We start from the raw sequence: 22,833 nt of genomic DNA, 5'->3' as shown, positions 1-22,833 counted from the left end.
AGCTAGGGCAATGAGCTTTCCTAACTCTAATCCATCTTTACTGCTGTGTTATTACCCCACTGTTTTCCTGTAATTGAAATGTGGCAGGTAGTTTACACACAAGAGGGAGTAATTGTATTGGAAATAACTGCTCATAACAAAATTTTAAAAGCTCATTTTTCCTAGCAACTTTTAATAAAGAAAGCAAGATAATAATGATATTTAGCATTTGTGCCATCCACAGCAGCATTTTGTCCCTCTAAATTGCCAACATTTCATTCAAAGTTGCTAAACAAGACCCCTTCAGCTATGAATGCAGCCTGAGGCAAAAAAAGGGGAAAATCTGAACAATTGAAGTAATTTGTTCCTGTTCAATTACAATAATAAAATATGGCTGAACTTCATGCTAAAGGGTGCAAACCTCGTGTGGTTTTGGAAGGAGAAGCCACAGGTGGCAGGGCTGTGGTCAGGGACCCCCGGGCTGAGCCTGACTGGGCCAGGAGGGGAAGATCCCCCTCTCTGTGCCCCGTGGAAGGTGGAAGGAGGGGGCCACTGCCTGCCCATCCCACCCTGCATCCCCTTGGAGCTGCACACACAGGTGGCACAAGCAGCCTGCACAGGCCTGGACACAGCACATGCAGTCACAGAATTATTTAGGTCAGAAAAGACCTGTAAGATCACTGAGTCCAACCACTAACCCAACACTGCCAAGTCCACCCTGAACCCTGTCCCTAACTAGCACAGCTGCACATCTGTAAACACCTCCAGGGATGGTGCTCTCCCAGTCTGGAGGAACATGTTAAGTTTGGCTCATGGAGGCACTCCTGAATACCAAGTTGCAGAATATTTTATTTACAAAACTAATCTGAAGCCTTTACTTTGGATGATTCTTAGAAGACAGTTCTCCAGGAATTTCAACTGACTGGGGCAAAATATTATTCTTTTCTATTTATTACAGTTTAAAGTCTAGTAGAGACTGTCAGTATTTAACACTACATATGCAAACAGCTCCTGCCCCAATAAAATACAATCCATAACAAGCAACAGGAGCTGTGGATAGAAACACGGTGAAGGGCAAAGAAAAAGTAAAAGCTCCTATATGGTTTGATGGGCAGACAAGTAGGTGGGTGTTTGACATTTAAATGCAGCCTCAACAGGACACAGCCCTCATCTCTCCTGTTTAAAGCTCTGCCTGCTGCCTAACAGGCTATAAAGGGGTACTAATGCATTGTGCTCCAGACTCCTAACACCATTTAAAATACCAGGCATTGTGTGCTAGCCTTGTGGAAAGAGGTCAGTGCACTGTCATTGCCCATTATCAGAGCTTTCTAGCTTCGGACTGCTTAAAATAAGGATATTGGTTTACTGTGTTTATGTAAGCACATTTTTTCTTGTAATATTCAGAAACTAATACTACAGGAAGCTTTTCAAAAAATGCTTTAAACTCACTAGTAATAGGTGAAATACAGATCCCCAGCACATCACTGGTGTGCAGCATAAAATATCCATGTGCTGATATGCACAGTCACAGGCCATGCTGCTGCTGAAGAGCTGCATCACTGGCTGCTCATGCAGGTGGACCAGAAAGAGAAGGTTAAGAGCTCTCATTCCAGCTTTATAATTAAGTTGGGACCTACAAACCCATGCAGGGGCTGCGCCCACCTCAGCCAAGCTCTGTGCAGCTCAAGGTTGAGCCTGGCACAGCTGGAGGTTTAGAGCAGCACAGCTGGAGATTCAGAGCAGCACAGTTGGACATTGTGAGCAGCACAGCTGGAGGCTGAGCCCACCACAGCTGCAGGCTTCCCCAGCTGCTGGTGAGCCCTCTGCCACCTTGGTGTCACTGCAGGATGCAGCTGTGTCTGTTTGGGACCTGCAGACTGAGTGGTTCACACAACCCACAGGCAGTAACACCACTTCCTCCAGCCCAGTATGTGCAAACCACAGACTTAATACCAGCCAAGATCTGAATGAAGCAGGGCACTCTGTATCTGAGTATCACTGGAAAGTTGAGTGCTGGATGGTGGTTTCTACCTCCATTAGGTTAGGCCACCTTCAGGGTACATTTGGTTTTCACCCAAATGGGTGGCTTTGGTCCAGATTCATTCTGTGGTTTGCCTTAAAAATCCAAGCAAGGTTTAGAGGCAGCAGCCTGCCCAGAGCAGCTCAGCCCTGATGTAAATGAGCACAGCAAATGGACCTGGCCATGGGAACCAGCCGTGGGACAGGCAGGTGACATTTGAGGTCCCCTCTAGGCCTGTTTTTCATACAGCCTGTGCCTGATAAAAGCATTTAAAACATAGAGAGTATCAAACAGTACATGAGAAATGAATGATTGTGCCAGAGGACAGAGCAGACAGTGACCAGCTGTCCCCACAGAGGTGTGACACTGCTTTGACAGCCCTGGGTAAGAGGCAATAGACACACATACATTTGCTTATGCATTTAATTAAAAAAATAAAAGCAAAACCTAGAAAAAAATTAGTGATGTTTGCTTGTAAAAAGTCACTGATTAGAAGTTTATGGCTCGTTTTCACAGGATTTGTCTCCAGGAGCACAAGGCAGGAGGACAGGCACAGGGCAGAGAAAGGGAGGCTGGACAAGGCAGCAGAGAGGATGGATACTGCTACAGCAATCATGAGGTTTTTTATCCTGAGATTGTCTTGCTTCATCTCCTTCCTCCTTCTCCACTCTCCACTCCCCACTATCAGCATTTAAAACACCCCTGAGTTTTCCTGAGCAGGTTTGCTGTGCTCATTAAAATACTGTGAGCACTTATTGGCTATAATGAGCATCATTAAATTCTGGTAAGCGCCAGGACTGTTCTGTGGAGTTGAACAGACTCAGGTTCTGGAAGGAGAGCTCAGGGGTAGGAAGATGCTAGAAATATGACATTTTCCAGAAGAACAGAAACACAAACCTTCCTCTCCTTTCTGCTCTGCAAGCACTGGGGTAACTCAGACCTGTTAAACAGCTATTGCTCACTGACTACTCAGATCACTCCTCTGCTCCAGAAGGACTCTCAGCTCCTCTTATCAGAACAGGAACAAATGAAAGATTTTTCCATATTTGCATCTGTTCATTTGATAATTTTCCCATGTTTGTTATTTAGAGATAAAAGTCTGCCTCTAAAAACTCACTTAGCCAAGTGGTTTTCTCAGCCTCAGGGAATGGTGCAGGAGGGATTGCAGAGCAGGATCCAAAGCAGCTGGCGAGGCTGCAGGAGCAGCAGGAGATCAGGAGATGAATGGGTGCATACTGGGGCAAGACTCACATTTTACATGCCCAGTTCTTGTATTTATTTCCAACTGGCTGTGCCAGAAACACTCACCCTGACTAGTGTGGCCATGCCTACAACCATAAAGCTGCTCCCACTGCAGGACTCAGTAGCACCACCTGTGTTTTTATCACCAAATGCTGTTCATCATCCACTGGCATTAGTAGATATGAATTAACTAAGCCATACACAAATACACTTTCCCCTGGAATAATCCCCAGTAATCCGAGGGCAAGTAAGGAAACAGAATCAGACAAGAAACTGAAGATCAGTGCATGCCTCCAAAAGCCATTCTGTGTCCTAGTGGAGGGGACAGAGCTGCTGGAAATGGGAGGTTTCTGCACACATCCCTAGAATGTGGCACTTCAGCACCTGGCCTGCAAAATGCAGTGCATCATGAGAGGGCAGGGATGGAGAAAGAGCACAGATGTTCACCTGACCTCCCAGGCAATCTGTAGGGAGCTGACTGACCACCACCAATTAGCAAAAAAGCATGGGATTGAATTATGTTATTAGAAAAGTGCATTCCTGAAAAGTGATCATTTGAAATCTTTTTATTTTGTTCTCAGGTTCATACCCACAGCACTGCCTGTATATTGAATGATCAACTCCTCCACCACCTCAGAAACACCTATTTCTTAACTCCATTAATCTAAAGACCCTAGTTCAGCATGAAATGGGTATCAAAACAGCATCCATTTCACCAGATTAAACCACAACTCTGGTTAAGCATTAATTGCTCCACTTTGGCCACTCTTTGCCCGCTCACAGGAGCTTTTTGTAGATTACTGCTTTATAATTGCCTGCCCCCTATGCACACAGGCACTGCAATCTTCTGCACACCTTGACAGCAACCTGGTTAGAGAAAATGAACACTGCACATTCCCCTGACACAGCATTTTATCTGCTGGGTACAGGAAGCCAGAGGTTGTTTATTCAACTTCTCATGGCCCATTAATGACATAATGCTGGCCACAGCTGTTTGGGACTGCACAAGACCAAAGCAGAGGAAGAAATGCCAAAAAGACTTCAAACATGCTGCTCGTATCAGAGCCTGGCTGGGAAGGTCCTTGAAAGTTGTCTAGGATATAAAGTGTAGCTTTACAGCTCCCTTGGGAAGTAAAACCAGGATTAAAACCTCATACTTGGCTTCTCCTAAAGACTCAAACATCTTAAAATGAATAATCTCACCTGAACAAGATGGCAATGACTACTTTGAAGAAGAGGTGACTGATAACTTTATTTTCACTCTGCCTGGTCAAATTATCTAGTGAAAAACAAGGATGTGCCATACATAAAGGCTCACCAGCCCTGGAAGTGGAAAGCTAACCCTGGCCAGGGAGTCTGTGCAGCAAGGGGGAGCTGCTGGGACTGATGGGCACCAAGCACAGCAATACCAGGATAAGGACATGCTCCACCTAAGGACCACAGACAGGGAGATACCCCGTAAATTTTATTTTATTTCATGAAGCTTCCAGAACTACATCAACATGGATTTTCCCAAAGAAAAAAAAACAAATCAAGGTTCTTGTCTTCCTGGTCACAGAGAAAAGCAGAAAAAGTCTAAGACAAAAGCTCAAACCCATTCCACATCCAAGCTCAAAATAACCAATTTCATTAATTTTAAAACACTTTATAATTGAAAACTGGGGATGTATTGTTTACATAAATACATGTACATATACATATACAGCAGACAAGAGGAACGTGATTTGCAGTGCTGAGCTGATTCCTCAGCTTGGCAATGTCCAGTAGAAAGAGAGGATCATTGTGTAAATTTGTTCCTCTCTATAAAAGGACTGTCCATGGCAACGAAACACCCCATGATTGAAGCTGTATCTGAAGTCATGCTCAGAAGAAAGACCAACACCCTCCCTCATCTTCCCCAGACCTTCCAGGGTAACCCCTACTTACAATTGTGAAGTTCATAACCTTCAGAATCCAGATGGTCATAGCAAGGTTCACCAGGATTAAAATCATTAGGAGCAGCACAAAGAAATAGAGGCACCTCTTCCTCCAGCCATAAATCCCCACTTTGTATACCTGGGGTCCTTCCGAGGTCTGCATGGTGCTCCGCTGCGGGTACTGTTCCTGAGGCATCTGAAATGATCACAAAGAGACAACCACGTGTATTCAGGGCCAGGAGAGAGCCAGTGATAAAAACTGCTTCTGTCTGTGCCTCTTGGAGGGTCTGGGTTTTTTCAGGGTTTACCAGCTGGGCAGCAGCTCTTTGGAAAGCTTGGTTATTTTTCCTTCTGCCTGGTGTGCGCAGTAAGAGACCAAGAGAGAATCTGATGTGTTAAATGTGTATGAATGCACTTATAAATACACGTAAGCACTCTGTCTGAAGGTATCCTATGGAAATCACTCTGGAGTGACTCTGCTCACTGCCCCAAGTTTTGCAAGGCAGGCACTCCAGGGCCTCCAAGGATCCTGAGGGGAAAATTCTGCATGCATTTGGTAAAAGCAGTTGAGTTCAGCAGTTTGTTTGGAACATGCAATATGACTTCTCAGAGGTTTAGTTAAAAAAAAAATAAAATATCTCAGGTAAAATCATTCCTTCCAACCAAAGACAAACAAGGCAAAGGGGGGTGGTTTGCCTTTCCCCTTCCTACACACCAATCTTGCCTAAAAAATTGAAGCTGAAGAAAGGTTCTCCAGCTGCCACATCCCTAACAATTATGACGGGAGGGAGGGAGGGACGGAGNGGAAGGAAGGAAGGAAGGAAGGAAGGAAGGAAGGAAGGAAGGAAGGAAGGAAGGAAGGAAGGAAGGAATTCATGTTCTCACCCTCCATTTTCAGGCTGAGGAAAGCCACGTTCTCAGGCTTCCCCAGGGATCATTTCTGACATTTTCAGCTTATTTTGATGCACAGATTGGGGAGATCATCTCTAGCAACACAGAGTTTGCTGAATGTTTTGCATTTTAGACTCTAGACAGATAGGAAGCCACCAAACATGTTCTTGCACTGTGGATTCAACACTACGAGTGTCTTCCTCAGGGTGGTTGGCACTGATGTTTGTATGCAGAGAATTACAAAATTTACATCCCAGGAGGGAACAGTGTGAGCTCCCCTGAGGGACTGTGATGTGCATGTCTGGAATGAGGCAGTTTTAGGAATGAGATGCTGCTCAGGGAGGGCAGCTGGGACACAACAAACACACTGGGCTGGAGCAAAGCAGATCTTTTCACACTGCCACAACCACACACTTGAACAACAATAAATTACAGAGTTTCTTCTACCTGGGGGAAATTATAACTGCAACTACTGTACAGTCAAGGATTTTATTGCCTAATATTTTAACAGGGTATCCTGGAGAGCACATATTAAATACAGCCTCTCCCTTGGAGAAAAATGAATAAATTGCATTGCTAACCCTCTCAAACCATGGAAAAGGTTTGACCAAGGAGAAACAATATGAAATACCCAGCTAAAAATACCGCTTTATTGCAAAACTTGTTTATTCACTGCATCTCTTTGCTGCTGTCACTGCTTTTTTTTTCTTTACTTGTTCTTTCTAGGATGGAGAAAAATAGCATATCCAGCTGGGGCAAAACTTTACAAGCATCAAAAAAATTTACAGCAACAGAACACAACCACAAAGAGCAACTTGCATCCATACATCCACACAGTTTTGAGAATTTCTCTAGTTCTGATAAAATATTTAACTCACAGCTGCCCTAACAGAGATAGAGCAACTGAAGTACTACAACATGTGTGATGAGCAAGACTTAGCAATACAGTATAAATTCATTACAAGAAAATAGCATGGCAATTGTAGGTATCATGTTCTTTCTATACAAACTCTCACACGGCCACACTTAAGCAATATTTAGTTTCTAGCTAGTGTTCCCCCCCACAAATGTAAATACTACCAAAAAATTGCTCATGTCTGTAGTTCTTCAGAGAGAGAAGACAGGATGACAGACAGAGAGTGCTGAGGTGTGTTAAACAAATGAGCAGAATAAGAAAGTCTGCAAGGCTACTACCTATGGAACCAGCTATATCCACTATCAATAATCTGTACTGTGTGGGAGGGACAAGTATGCTAGTCATAATTTAAATTTTGGCAACTTTTCCTGGCTCAAACATTGAAAAGAATTAAGGCACCAGACAAAAATACTGCTTTGAAAGAATATCCACTGGCTGCACTTGCTGGTGACACCTCCCTCCTTTCAATTACTGAACTAAGAGGAAAGGCTGCTGCTGCTTAATAGGATTTTTCATTTCTTCTTCATGAAAATATTAGGACTGACCACTTAATTCTGTAACAGTGGAGAAAAGATAATACTGAAACAAATACAAAAATTGGAAAAGAAACATGCCTTCCAAAGGTCAACATTTAAAGGGAAAGGGCTTAAAGACACACGTGCACAGCACTGGATCACCACCACAGCATGAACAATCCCACCTACAACAGAAAAACTGCAGCAGCAAATCTTTGCAATTTAGCCACAGACAATGTGTCTATGACTACAAAAATACAGCCTGGAACGTGGGTATTTCACCAAGGAGTTCTTGGTTCTGCACCAAAAAATGTAGTAAGATTTTGCACAAAAGCTGTACACTGAGTCCTTACATACACCAACACTGCAAACAGGGCCTGAGACAAAATCCAGTCCACTTAGAAAAGCCATTCATCCTTTTGCTTTAGCATACCTTAGAGATATGGCCCATGACAAGAAAGATGTATTAGTTTTTTTAAGACCACTGGAAGAGCCCTGTCACCCCGCCTGCTGATCTGCACAGGCTGCTCACAGAGTGCTTCTGCAAAGAAGCTTCAGCTCTTTCCTTCAGCAGAGCTAAACCAGGCTCAGCTGAAAGCCACCAGAAAGCAGAACTGGCTCTGAGCTTCCAAAATTCACAGCAGAACTCACCAGTTAGGGCAAATCTTTGCTCCGTGCCTCCCCTCCCTCCTTCCACCAAGTCCTTCTTGGCAGCGAGCTCCTCGCTCAGGGTGTGCAACCCACATTAGCAATTCCTCAGGCAGAAAAGTGTTTTACATGCACAGGGATGAATTAACACCTTTCCCACATAAACACTGGCACTGTAACATTCCTGGCCACGCTGCCTCTGTAGGCTCAGTGAGGGCTATGAGCAGGGTGAGGTGTTACATAAGGAATCAATAATGTTTCTCTGCCGTGGGAGTTTCTTTGATCAGCACTTGAAGGATGTATGTTCAGTAACAGAACAATTTCAAGCTGCAAGAGGATGCAGTCTGGGAAGGCAGCTTCTGTCTTATGGGCCCTCTTGAAATTTGCTGCTGGAAGTGTCCTGGAGCTCATGGAATCAGCTCATTGCTGTAGGAATGGCCCTGAGCCTTGCACAGCCAACACAGCATCTCCCCTCCCAGCCTGCCTGCCTGTAACTGAGGTGCAACAGCCTCATCAGAAAAACCAGCAGCATCTGAGCCCAGGCTGACCTGAAGCATGGTGATGGGAACACGTTTGCAGAGATGAGAGAGGGGTTCAAATTCCCTCAGGTCTTGGCCCTACATCTCCCACATCTGCCCTCTCTTTGTGTCCATATCACCAACATCCTCTTCTCTTTCTCTTTGTTTCCTGAAACAAAAACCTTTTCTTTTGGGCTGAAATGAGGGAGAAAAAAAGCCCTAAAAACCTTCAGAGGTGCTCTCTGCCATATCACTGGAAGGCATTGTACTTGTATTCACCATCTGTAAATGCTCTGCAGATTCATCCTCTTTAATTTCTCTGTCTTTTTAAGTGCACAGTATCCACCAGGTTCAAAAGAACAGACATTTCTGGAGTGTGACTGAGAACAAAATCTGGCGTGAAGAAGAGTGTTTTGAGCCATCTATCAACAAGACATTTTCCGTCTCGCTCCCCATAAAAGTCTCTCAAGTTTGACACCCCCAGGTCCATTAATCCACCAGCAGCATGACCCAAAATTGATTTATAGCCATTCACATGGGTCAGACCACAACCTGGGTCTCCATAAAAAGGATCAGGCTCTGGAAAATGACTTCTCACTTGCAGCATGGCCAGCAAGGGCTGAGTATTGGGGGACAACCCACGTGATGAAATACTTGCTGGGATAGTTAAATCTCATAGCACTTTTCTCCAGAACCATCTAAGCCATGTACTTGGCCTCTGTGACTGTTATTGGTGTCCCCAAAGCTTACATCTTTGCTCCCTGCTTGTCCCTCTATTTCTGTCAACAGTGCCTATCCCTCCATATGAGGAGCAGCTCTTCCCTGAGCTGGGAACACCATCACCACTCAATGCCCATTTCTCAGGTATCACTGCTATGTGATACATGGCCAGAGGGACAAAAAGTAGAAGAAAACATTCCAAGAAATGTTCTTTCCTTTTAGGAGAAGTCTCTTTCAGTGGGGTACACCACGTGTAGTGTTAGTCAAACACCTGGCCTGATTCTGGCAAACATAAGCACATCAACAAGCTTTTTTTGATCTGTACTCCATCAGGGCACACTCTGCCCAGTCCACTGGAAAACACCTTTCCTTCCTCTTGCATCTTGTGGAAAATGGACTCAGCACAGGCAGCTGGGGAGACCCTGGAGATTCATCTCCTGGTAAAGCATCTCATTCAGACCCCTCAGGCTACTCCCACCTCCAACATCTTGAAAGCTCTCGTAATTTCCCCAGCTGCTTGGGCTGGCAGCACTTCCACAACAAATGTGCTTGAGGATAAGCGAACTGCAAGAACCTCAGTTATAAACCAGTAGCTTGGAGCAGATGGACTCAACCAAAAGCTGAACAATGGGACTGTCCTGTCCCTTCTCTGCATTCAAAGAGCACTCACAGTAAAACTCTAAACCTATTAGAATTTGCCAGAACAAACCAAAGTAACAGGCAGCTCCATCTCTGAATTGCATTTCCTAAGCCAAAAGTGATATTTTATTATGCTGCAAGAATCTGTGAGCGATGTGATGTCACTATTGCTTCTCTTCTCTGAGAAGGACAGAAACATGTCTGCTTTTTTATTTATGACAGCCTCTTTTAAATTTTACACTTTTTCCTTGATAGTCAGCTTGTCTCAATACTTTTTTTCAGAATTAAGAAGAAAATGGAAAGCTAGCAAGGAAGAGTCTCTGCAGTGAGTCCTTTAATGTATCAAGCTAGTCAACAGAGAATGTCTTTCACAAAATGCCCCATGATTTGTGGTGAAAAATTCACGCTGCATGCAAACACCACACCAGCTTTGCTGCATTCACACGCTGCTTCCTTTGCACCACTCAGATGATGTGAAGCACTCACAGCCTCTGTCCATCGGTGCCAAGTTTAGAAAAGCTCTTTCCCACCAGAGTGTCTCAAAGCAGGATGCACAAATATGAGAACTACACCAAAATAGCCAGCAGCAGGTGTGACTGCAGGAGGCTGTGGGAACAGCAAGGGGGATATAATCAACTGAGCTCGAATCAGAAAGCAAGCCACAGGAGGTGACACTTTGCAGACTCCTGCCCCAACACACTCTCACCCCACAGCACCAAGAAAAGAGATATGGCTTGTAGGAATGTGCAAAGCAGGATCATAATATGGATTTATACGGCTGGAACCCAACCAGCACGGCACAAATTGAGAACTGTGGGCTTGAGCATGTGCCAGGATCCAGAGTGCAGTCTCTGCAGTGTTCCTGCTCACACAAGTTAAAACTTGTTCTGCTGCATCTTCCATCTTCCCTCCACATGATGTGCCTTCTGTGCTAATCCATTTGTTCTTTTGCACAGACTCTCTTTCTGGCTTGCTGCTGGGAAGGACCAGGAGAAGGGATACACATATTAGGGTGTGCTAATGGCTCTCCTAACTATCTGCTTCCAAAATCAAGAGGCTCTCTCCACCCTGCCCACACATGCACATTCTTCAGTCCTCCTGGATTCAAGGCTTGAATGCTTGACCCAGGAGCTGCACAAGGGTCAGGAGGAGCTGCCAAAGTAGGGAGGAAGCACCAGCTCACATGGCCCTGGTGCTGCTGGCTGAGATGGACATATTCCAGCCTCTTTACAGCTCTAGTTCTTCAACACTGACAATCAGATTTGGGAGGTGGCATGCTGCATGATCAGAGGCAGGAACATTAATTTTATTTAGTTTTTTTAACAATAAGCTTATAGCTAGCAGTGAAGATAATAGGCTGAGTGATTGCCTCAGCTGCTGAGAAAAGCAATAGAGATCCAAGTCCACAGGGTAAGATGGTAGACTGTGAAGGCTCAAGAAGTTCCAGATCATCCAAGATCTTCATTTAACACAGCATTTTCACTGCAGGTGTATTTTATGCAAAGCAGATTTCAACCTTATCAAGCCTCTTTATTTCCCTCATATGCCTCCCCCCTTCAGAGCTCATCTCTGTCCTTCCTCTCATGGCCTTTGCCCCTCATCAGCCTCCAGAAGCCACAGAACATCCATGTCTCCTGTAGGATGCCCCTCCTGCACTCCAAACCCACAGAGTCTTCACTTGGCTCCAAAAAACTCAACACTCTTCAGCAGAATTACTGGGAGAAAGCTCTGGTCCTGCCACATTCTGGATCTCTTGCCCTTTGGTGGGGAAGTTCCCCTTTTCCCTTAATTTTTGGGTTCCTAAGATAAGTGACTGTTTGAGCCCTGCTGGATGCAGACAAAGCAAACCGTGTGTCTGCTCCCTTGAACCAGTCAGAGATTCTTAGCATGGCCCCATCTCATCATTCAATACCCTTAATTCATTCCTTGTTGAAAGGAAATAAAAAACACCACCACCACCATAAAACACAGCTAAAAAAGCATTTTCAACACATCAAATAACACTGCTCTGAAAATCCAAGGCAGAGGCAGTGGCAGAGGCAAGGAAGTTTGTGAGGCGAGGCGAGGCAGACTCCTCCTGACACCTCCATCCCCTGACGAACGCGCGCTCCCGAATCCCGAGCCCAAGCCTGCCATATAAGGTGCTGATATCTCTGCAAAGGCAAGACAAGCTTTAATGCTGCAACTAAAAGGATGAGAGAACATTGCCTAAATCTGGCAGGTCCCTAAAGAGGGAGTGAGCTTTTCATCATAAACGTTTCTTCAGTTATTTGGGGAAAGAAACGCAAATGGGAAGAGAAGGTGCAGATCGAACAGCCCCTAAATTAATGTTTTCCCTCCTAATCTTCTCTATGTGGCTTCTGACCGTGCTGTCTGTTGCAGTTTGCTCATGCTTTATAAGATACAGGAAAAAAAACCACGCAGACAAATCACAAGGCAGTGATTATTACTGAGTTGCTGCCTCTCTTCACAAGCTCGCTGTACCAGGAATTGGCAAACAACCCCCAGACAAACATGCTTTCAACTCATTAAACAACTACAATACAATGCACTTATAAGCGTATTTACTGTAACTGAGTCACATTTTTCATCCAAATATCTGACTGACACATGGTCCAGAGCCAACCTTTCAGTAGCTTCAGGTTATGCACACACTTACTCCCCAAAATGAAAAGTTGGGGATTATTTGGGTGCAGCATTCCCTCAGCCAGAGACGCGGCGCGGGCGTCGCTTTGCCTGCAGCTTTACTATCGACACGAATTTAGCCAGAAACCACCACCCAGCCTCAGGCTGCTCCCAACCCTTCGCAATTATGCCACAACTTCCCATTCTGACTCTTTTTTTTTGCTCTAAGCAGCAGTGTGAAAGCAAGAAGCCCCTTTGCAGAGGCACAGAAGGAGGCAAATCCGTGCGGCGCTGGCGGGACGGAGCAGGGCAGCTCTTACCTCTCCCTTGGGATGGATGAAAGCCTGGGGGGTGCAGGAGCCTGGGGAAGATGCAGCTCAGTGTTCAGAGCAGCACGAGGCCTGGCCTGTGCTCATGAGCTGCCCCTGTCAGATTTTCCAACAGCAGAACTGCAGCCAAGTCCCTGCCCATGCCTGAAGAATTTCCTGAACAGCATTCCCGTTCTTTTTCTAACTGCTTTGAAACCACACTGTCTGTACTTCAATAAGGCTTTGTCAGGCCAAGTTACAGCTACTGGGCTGGCTCCAGCAAGCAATTGAAAACACATGTGTTTTGCATTAAAAGCCCCCTTCTCCCTGCACACATTCAGACACAGACACCCCCGTCTGCACCCAGCCCCGGAGCCTGCCTGCCTTGCCTTCGCTGCCATTTCGGCTAAAAGGAATAAAGGGATTATGTTGGTGGAGATTTTCTTTGGGAGAAGGAAAAATGGGGTGGGAGGGATCCCATTCCCACTGATAACACCTCACCCTGTCTCCTGTGCTTTGCTGGTGTTATGGGCTCCCAGGTGAACAGCCAGCTTTGCCAAACCCCAACAAGCAAGGGAGCACAGGAATTAAAATTTCAATTTACCACTACTCTCCCCTTACCTTTGCCTGACTCTTCTAAAACTATGAGAAAAGAAAGCATATTTTTAGCATCTCTAGACTCAGTTCAGCACATCAGAACTGTATCCTAATCTTGACACATACTCCTGTATCTGCTTATACTAAAAATAATACAACTATTTTTGAGTACTTTCATCCCTCTCTGCTTTCCAGCTGTCCTAACCTTTATAACCCAAAATATTTTAAGCACCTTGCATCTCTTTTTAAAGAGCATTAACACCGCTGTGGCACTGGCTTAAGGAAAAGAAATACAAGATATAATGTTATACCTTTAATCAGAACGGGTCCCAGTTCTTAATATCTGTAATCATTTCCAGGCAGCACCATGGGTCAAGGCAGCAACCGTGGGCTCTGCAGCTCGGGATGCCCTGTGCCTGGCATGTGCCTGGCAAGCAGAGCTGGAGTAGATGTGGAAGCACACATGGATGTCCCCCTTATTCCACCACGGCTAAGTCCCACCAAAGATGAAACACAGCAGCAGAGTTGTCAAGGTAACAATATAGAAAAGAGACAGTTTAAAGAGAGAGAGAGAGATTTTCCCCTCCTAATGCTCCTTTTCAAACCGTGCACTCCAGTTCTTTGGGGTTATTCTGTTCTGTGGTTTGCAGAGGTGTGGTGGGCAGGTGGAGTGTTTACAAGGATAAATAAAGACAGTGATGATTAGAAGTAAAGGGAGCTCTGACCCAGCACTCTCTAAAGGCAGAGGAAGCCTGCTGCCTTCCACAGGCTGTGGCTTCAGCCCATGGCAAGGACTCATTCACCCACAGGAATGTGAGACCTGCCTTTCACCCCTCAGCAGTGAGACCTTACAAAACCCACGTGGGATGCCCCTATGGAGGGAAAGCCTACAGTTCATCCACCCAAGCTGCTGTGAGAGCTGCTGTGGCTACACCATGCCTGGCTCTCGCCTGCACTTTGCCCTGCTACCAAAATGCTGTTTCCTTCCTCCTGCACAGAGCCACACGGGGGTCAGCAGCACTGCCCTCGTGCACAGGCCAGATGTGGGCAGCCCCCACGCTGCAATCCATGGGGATGGATCCAGACTAGGATGCTATTCTGCAGAAGATGGGACAGGAGGAAACCACACAGTCATCCTGCCTCAGTTTGCAAGACTTTCAAACAAAAGGCGAGCACACACACACACACAACCACTGGTGGTGGCATTTCACATCTATTTGCACAGCTTGTGAGGAGTCAGCTTGTGCCAGGGCAGAGATCTGGATCACAGATCAGAAGAACTGTCTGTGCAGCTCAGAGTCTCCTCAACAAACTGCCACAGCCATGGTAATATTCTTTGGGCTGGCAACCAGCACCAGCTGAAACCAAAGGCGCCTGTACCAAAGTCTCTTGGTATAAATAAGCTGAAACAGAAAAATATGAACTGCAGATTCACATAATTAGATTTTCAGTTGTACAAGACAATCAGGCATCAGCAGAGCTGTTTGCAAGATGATAGCAGTCCGTGCCTTCTGTCTTAAATTTCCCTGTGGTCTTTATTCAGCAAACCAGTTATGGATGGGGCAGGCAGCAACGTCAGTGCATCGCCATGTGTTTTGAGTTAAGCACATGCTTTAGTGCTTTGTGGCCCAGGACTTTTTATGGCAGCCTGGCTCTGGCAGGATCATTAGTCCAATCATTTAAAACATGGCAGCACAGCACTTTGAGATTATTTAGTTCTTTACATAAATACAGTAAATCAGTGGGTTTCAAATTTTTCTTGCTGTGCAGAACCCCTAAATATTTGACAGAGGTGGTGCATACCCCTGTAATCATTTCACAGAGAGAGATTCCTACATACCTTACAAAACCCCCTCTTAACTTGTCATTTTTCCCTTGGGGATAGTCCCCAGGCCTCCCATACATCTGTGGACCACAGGCTGGAAACTGCTGCTAGAGATAACTTAATCCCTTATTAAAAATCTAAATGATCTCTTCTGTTTATGTGAGGTACTTTCTATCTTCAGAATATTTATGCGAGCTAGCAGCATGCTGGCAGGTAGAGACATGGGGAGGTGACAGCATTAATACTGCATTTTTTCCACTGGCATAATTAGTAGGCCAAGTCTATAAATATTTACATTAAATCTGTCAGGCATCACACCAACCTCACTGATAACTTCAGGGGTGTCTTACTGTAAACTGCATTAATGCCTCACTATTTTGTCATCAAGTAACACATAAAATGCTCCTTCAAGCTAAGCCACTTTGAGTAGGTTGTTTTTATCTCTCTCTCATTTGGGTGCAGAGTTTAAAGACGCTTCAAGCATCAGAACTGTGGCTCAGGGACTGTTCTATTTTTCTGTTATTGAGCCATCATTTGTATTAGTGCCAGCACGACCAAAAATATATGAACCTTGCAAGCATAAACCTTAAGTTGATGTCGACATAACTATCTGTGTAACTGCTATTATTCCTCAGAACTGGCAGGGTTATGAGGATTAAAAAAACCTTCTAGAGCTCTTTGGGAAGATGAAAACAAATTAACCCCCCTCAAAGCTTCAGTATCTTTGCAGCTGGAGACTGTAACACATAGGGACTTCCATTTTGTGCAGGAGATCCAATCCACCTGGATCCATGAATTTCTACACTATGAAGAGACCTGCAAAAGACAGGAAGGAAAGTTCCTTCTCTACCATTTATACCCACCCTCACTTTTGACAGCATTTTCTAGAAGCAGCTGGAATTTATTTGATATTTACTGCTGAATTATCAATATTCATAATTAATTTCGTTTAGCAAATAATCTCTATTTGCATACAAAATGAAACTTGAGATTTTCATGCTGTGCAGATTTCCAGAAAGTCTCTCAAGCATTCCCCAAACCTTCCTAAAAAATTCAGGGCAAACCAAATATGCAGAAAGAATCAGCATGTAAACGCAGGTGTGGGTGCACCTGGAGTAGAGGAAGAAGTCAAAATGAAAATTTTATTATCTGAAATAATTAAGCAATCCCTTGGTTTGAGCTTTCCCTCCAAATGACTTCTTTTAAAACCCATTAAATCTCTCGAAGTATCACAATAGAATAAATATAAATGTTTAAATATTTTTAATGTCTCAACTGAAAGAAATCATCTGCCAAATTATTATTATTTTAAATCACCCTCAGCCTTGGAGTCTTTTAAGCAATCTCTCGAGTACCCATGTGCAAAGGGAGAAGCCAAGACTCATTTCAGCTCCATCTCCTTAAATGCAGAATTAAGGGAGCTGATGGATTAGAAAGTTAACTATTTTGGGTCGGGAGCAGCAAGCTGAGGGAAGGCAGCTATTGGCATTCCTGATGGATTCACCCAGCCCTGAGCATGCAGAGAGGATGGAGGGCAATGCCATGAGACAAGGAAGGGCTTCCCCAAATTTCTGTAGGGAGTGGCAGTAGCTGTAGGGGTGGAATGCTGCAGTGAAGGGATAAAACCCTTCCCTCTGTGTGTGTGTGTGTGCAGGGAGTGAGCCTGACTTGATGGCAGGGAGCAGAACCCTGTTTAAGTGCTGGGAGTGCTGAAGGCACACAGGTCATCAAGTAATCACACAGGGCTGAGATGGACTCGTCGGACAAGTGAAAAGGAAATGGGAGAAAATGAAATGTGTGTGTGTGTTTGAACACGGCTGTGTGCTGGAAGCAGCCAGTCCCTGCACCCCCTACGCCCTCACCCACTGCTCCAGTTTCTTCACAGGAGATAAATATGGCTACTTTTTAGAAAGAATATAAATATAGCACTGGTCATAAGATGCAAGATCTGCTAATTCTTGGAGACTAAAGAGAAAGAGGGTCAGAGCTGCTCTTGTAGGCATGCATTCCAAGGATGCTCTAAATTTGATGCAGATGAGAAACTCCAGTATCAGTAGAAGTGACCCTGGAGACCTTGATTCCCATGATAATGAGTTATTTAGATCTGAGTGCTAAGTTTTCCCCTCCTATTCATCCCAGACTTAGCAAATAGTGCAATAACATAAACAAATCAATGGGAACACAACAAAAAGTCCTGGTTTCATAGTCATGTTACAAGTGAGCTGGGCAACAGCAGATCAGGGCAGGAGCCAGTGATGCTTGCACAAGGCCAAAAACACAACCTGAGTTCAAGAGAAGGACTGAGATTTTATGAGAGGCCAGACTCAGAGAGCTGCTGCTCTGGCTCTGGAGTTCAGAAACATTCACATCTCTGCTGCTGCTATGAGACAAGGATCAAAGTGGCAAAAAGTCATCACCAAAGGCACCTTCCACTGCACAGGCTCAGGAGAGCTGTCTGCAGGGGAGGGTGGAGGATGGAAGTACCCAGCACACCAGAACAACAGCAGGCTCATGCTCCCCTGTGCACACACTGATGTGCAACACCTACACTGAGAGCACCTACACTGCTCCTAAGACTCTTTTCTCCTTAGGGTCCAAACCTGCAGACGCCCTGAGCCTGCAGTGTTCCCAACCCAAAACCTCTGTGCCGTGCTCCTTTCCCCACAAAAGCTGCAGCAGTGTTCACCTGCCAGCCAAAAAAGCCACAGCCAGGACCTCACCCAGCCCACCCCTCTACCCCAACTGCTGCTTCATAATTATTTTGATGATTTCAGCCATTTTCAGGCTCTTCTCAGGAATAATTTAAGGCCAGCAGAGCTTGTTAATAGGTAGAATGGAAAGTGTTCCTTTTCATTTCTCTGGCAACATTAATGTAATTATCCTGCATAATTCTCAAACTACGTGGGCTGTAATTTCAAGGCAATATTACCATTACAGAGCCCTGTTCTTCCAGCCAGCATGTGTCATACTTCCCATCCAGAGGTTATTTATCAATAATCAGAAAGGTGTTCATTTACAAACAACAGGGTCTGTCCATTTGCAGCACCACAATGGAGCAGGATGGGTGTCACCAGGCAAAAAGATTTGCCATGTCCCTGGCTTTACTCCTCTGGCATAAGAAATGCAAGGGGAAAAAAAACCTCACTGCAAAGATTAATTCCATACAGATATAAGAGCAAATATTCAGTTGGCAAGGCCAATAATTGTTCTACTATTAAAGTCTTAACAGTATCCAAATTCATTACTCTTATCTGAGCAGCCTCAGGCTTCGTTCTTTCAGAAATTAGGTTCAAGGCACGGAGCTGCTCTCTGAGCTTTCCTTAGATATGTGCCCTGACCATGACACATCATCACCTCAGCCTGCAGTAATCATCTTCTGGGGGAACATTTCAGTTTCTCTGCTAGGTCTGTTGTAGTGGAGAGTTTCTGAGTATGGACGTGCCACTCTTACATTTGATGCAGAGCAGTTTCTGGTCAGGCAGAGCTGTTCAGCAGCCTGTGCTCATCACAGCCTTTCCCTTTCCAACCCTGACTATTTTTATTCTGTCAAGAAAGAAGCTCTGCTTGTACTTACACTTAGGTATCCTATTATATCACAAAGTTTAGCACCACCCGATGCTCCCAAATTTGGCTCCACGGAACAATTTCCGTAGGCAGCAGATCTGTATTTTCTCAAAGCAATTAGCAGGACTCTTGCAGAACACTAACGAGGCGGCCTGTCAGCCCGTCAGCAGCCCAGGACAGAGCCATCTGCTTTAATGAGCTCTGGGGTGTCATTCTGGACTGCCACAGTTCTGCATGATCCTGTGAGACTCCTGGGATGGGCAGCAGTGACCTTCATCCATAATATCTGACCAAAGGAGAACTCTTGCCCTCCTCCTCCTGTGGCAGCATTAGGCTATCACCATCCAGGATCACACTAGATATAGCTAAAAAATAAATAAATAAATAAAATAGAAAAATCTTTTTACAGTGAGGGTGGTGAGGCATCAGAACATGCTGCCCAGAGAGGACCCTGCACACTTTCAAGGTTGGACAGGGTTTTGACCAATCTGATGTAGTTGAAGATGTCCTTGCTCATTGCAGGGGGCTTGGCCCAGATGACCTTTAGAGGTCCCTCCCAACCCAAACCATTCTGTGACTCTAAAATCTGATGTTCTGCTCTGGAACAAGGACACAACAGATCTGCTAATCAAAATAGTGAGGAATCTTTGGCCAAATTTTGCAAATTTTTCTCTCTGCTTATATTCTGCAAGAGGTGCTAAGGCACGTGCTGTTCATAAAGCAGCTCCTGACAGAATGCAGACACTTGGAGCTGTAGCACATTAAAGAATGATTGTGCTGATACATAAACAAATGCACACATACTCACATATTTTGAGTTTCAACAGAGAACACTGGGGAAGGTTTAAAAAGCTAATTCCTTAGAAAATTAAGCTACACTGAGATTGTGTCAGAAGGAAGGAAAAAAGATGCAATGGCTTGAGAAATGAATGCATGTTGTATGTCAGTAATTACACCTGACCTTTGCCAGAGAACTCAGTATGGCAGAGGCATATTGGTGAGGATGTGTACTCCAAGAATCATGAGAAGGCCATTGTGCAAGAATTCTAGACCTGAATTTCTCTACAGAGATACACTCAAGGGCCCCTCAATCTCAGTATCTCTGCTTCAGTTATTGGCAGGATGTCACAAAGGGTAAAAAGCCATTTAATTGGGAAATCCCTTTATTTTTGCAGCTATTACCTCTCAGTTTCTGAGAGGATTCCTTGTGCTGTCCTATAGCTAAGCAGGTTTTGGAGCCTGGGCTAGGAGGATTTCCTATGTGTTCAACAGCATCCATAAAGGCTGCAACATCCAAGAGAGTTGCTGAGACTATTTGCACTTGGTCTGCTCTCCTCTTCCAAACATTTATCTGATTCAGCAGCTGGTGAGGTTTAACCCTCACTGCAGTGTCAGAGGGCTGCTGCTGCTGCTGCTCCCAAATCTCTCTGTGACCCCAAGGGTCATGCTAAAGGTGGTGTAGCAATGTTTGTTCCCTTCAGAGTACAGAAGAGAGAATCAAATGTGCTATCCCTTCCTCCACAGAGCCAGCACACAGTTTGGTTCCTGGCATTGGTCTCTTTATCCTACAGTTATCCTACATAACCTTACAGTTATGGTCCTGGATTCCTTGTGAGCACAGAGACCCCAGCACCACGCTGCAGGAATCTCCACTGCAGAGGTAGAGGAGTGGAATGTAGTTCCTCTTGCAATACTCATCTCCATATGGCAGAAAAATAAGAGGCTCATTTTGTGACTCCTCTGTGTGAGCAAAACATCCTGTGGTTTGGCAGCAACAGGATCTTCTTTTCATTAGTAGGACACAGGGAAAACCTTGCCACATTCGTACATTTTGAAGTGGAATTTCATCACTGCTGTGATTAATGTCAACATCATTTCTGCCCTAAATTCTCCATTCCCTCAGGCTAAAAATACCTTCCTGGATATCTTGGTGTTATCCAATAAGAATCACAAACGGAGAGAGGGCAAGGAGAGGAAAGGAGAGAGAGGTGCCTTTTGTCTTTCATCCAGACTTTGTTTTTGGGCAAAGCAGCTGTCAGGGAGGTAAGAGAGATGTTCCAAAAAAGTGAGGGATTTTACCTGCCCACATTTTTCCCCAGGTTATGACAAAAGTTTATGTGGATGCTTCTTAAAAAGTAGAAGTGTTTTTCATGTTATGCCTCACCCAGAGGTTTAATTTACAATTATAGTTTATGAAGTCACTAACAGGTAATTTCAAAAAGCTTATCTGCTTCTGCCTTTTTTTTTTTTAAATAAGTGCCTTGTGTCTTATTCTCATTTTCCAAATCTGTCCTGCCTTCTCCATTTCTCTGGGCTAGGGACATGCTGAAGCTGGTAAACTCCCTCTCCATGAGAGCAGGAAATATGCAAAGTGAAAAATTAAGTCCCCTTCCTACAAAGCCCATTTCCAAATGCAAAGACGAGAGTGTAGAGGGGAAGCCCTATGAGAAGCAGCTGAGGTCACCAAGTTTGGTCAGCTTGGAGAAGAGAAGAGTTGAGGTCAGACGTCCCCAGGGACTGCAGCTCTTCCTGAGGGAGAGCTCGGATCTCTGCTCTGTGCGACAGTGACAGGACCCTGGGAATGGCTGGAGCTGTGCCAGGGATGATTCAGGATGGAGATCAGGGAAAGGTTCTTCCCCAGAGGGTGCTGGGCACTGCCCAGGCTCCCCAGGGAATGGGCACAGCCCCGAGGCTGCCAGAGCTCCAGGAGTGTTTGGACAATGCTGTCTCACACAGGGTGGGATTGTTGGGATTGTCCTGTGCAGGGCCAGGAGCTGCAGGGGACCCACACGATCCTTGGGTCCCATACAGATCAGGATATTCTGTGATTCTGTGGTTCTAATCAACAGCTGGGTGTTTTTGTAACTCCTCACCTTACTGGAGACCAGCACAAAATAAATCAATGCAGAGCATTTACCCTCAGCTGTCTATGAAAATAAACACATGTACTTAAGAAGTGTGATATTTAAGTCACAAAAAATGCATTGTAGCAGTGGGGTTAGATGTGAATTCTGCAGCAACAGTTCCTCAGTTCCAGGGCATCAGGCAGGAGCAGCACTGGGCTGTGTTCACATCAGCACTGCTAACCAAAGCCTCCCCCTCTCACCCCTGCAGCTATTTATCATCATCATCCTCACACAAATCTGGGAGCAGCTTAGCACAGTGGCACAGGAGTCTCCATCCTGGCTGCCATGTGGAGGTTAAACTGATCTGCCTGCAGCACAAGAGCCCAGCCTGAGCCTTTCCTGGAACCTCAATCACTCAGGTGGTTCCTAGGCTTGAATGGGAGCAGGTGGGGGAACACGTGTTGGGAGCACGGTGTGGAACAGCCACTGAGTTTTATGGGTTCATCATCCCAACACATAAACCTTCTCCCAGCAGGGCTCCTTCCCACTTCCCTGTTTTTATTATTGTACAGCAAGATCTGAACAGCAAATCCTCAAAGGTTAACAGGCCTGTCCAGAAAGTGCAAGAAACAGACAGGCTACAGCCCATGAATTTTAATGCTCTACATGACAACAACATGCTATTTCTGCACTGGAGAGCAGCCCACAATCAGCACTATTTCAGTAATTGGGAGAGATGACAGAGGCCAAGGAAAGGTGCAATAACAGCTGTAAGACAACCTGCCTGCAAATGACAGTAGAAGACCACCATAAAGACAGGATGGCAGAGAGGGGAAATAACACAGCAGAGAAACCCCAGCAAGGGCACCTCCACCCGCAAAAGCCTGTTGCTGTGCTACAGCAGTCAGCACGTTTCAGATGGTGATGCCCATGTGAAATTAGTCCATCTTTCTTCGAGAGGAAGCCCTGGTGGTGTCCACTTAAGAGAAATGACACCTTAATGCTGGAAGTTACAGGTTGTTGCCAGCAAAAGGACAGAAATGCACCCACACACTTCCCTCATC

The 22,833-nt window shown here is 45.2% G+C and overlaps 1 protein-coding gene across 16 annotated transcripts in view; it reads right to left on the bottom strand.

Annotated features, from left to right (window-relative positions):
* Window positions 1-22,833, bottom strand: part of SGCD (sarcoglycan delta) — a 307,378-nt gene that overhangs the window by 112,713 nt on the left and 171,832 nt on the right. For 11 of the 16 annotated variants that reach the window (XM_039701182.1, XM_039701183.1, XM_039701174.1 and 8 more), the window contains one exon: window positions 5,168-5,353. In XM_039701182.1, the coding sequence (XP_039557116.1) occupies window positions 5,168-5,353 (186 nt within the window). Of the gene's footprint in view, window positions 1-5,167; window positions 5,354-12,949; window positions 12,966-15,374; window positions 15,380-22,833 lie in introns of those variants that run through there. The other 5 variants (XM_039701186.1, XM_039701187.1, XM_039701184.1 and 2 more) reach the window with 4 other exon arrangements.

Source organism: Passer montanus, unplaced genomic scaffold (assembly GCF_014805655.1).
Source record: "Passer montanus isolate IOZ18808 unplaced genomic scaffold, ASM1480565v1 scaffold15, whole genome shotgun sequence".
NCBI classification, from domain to species: Eukaryota; Metazoa; Chordata; class Aves; order Passeriformes; family Passeridae; genus Passer; species Passer montanus.
Note: the sequence above shows the minus strand (reverse complement) of the source record. Positions and strands in the feature narration are given on the sequence as shown.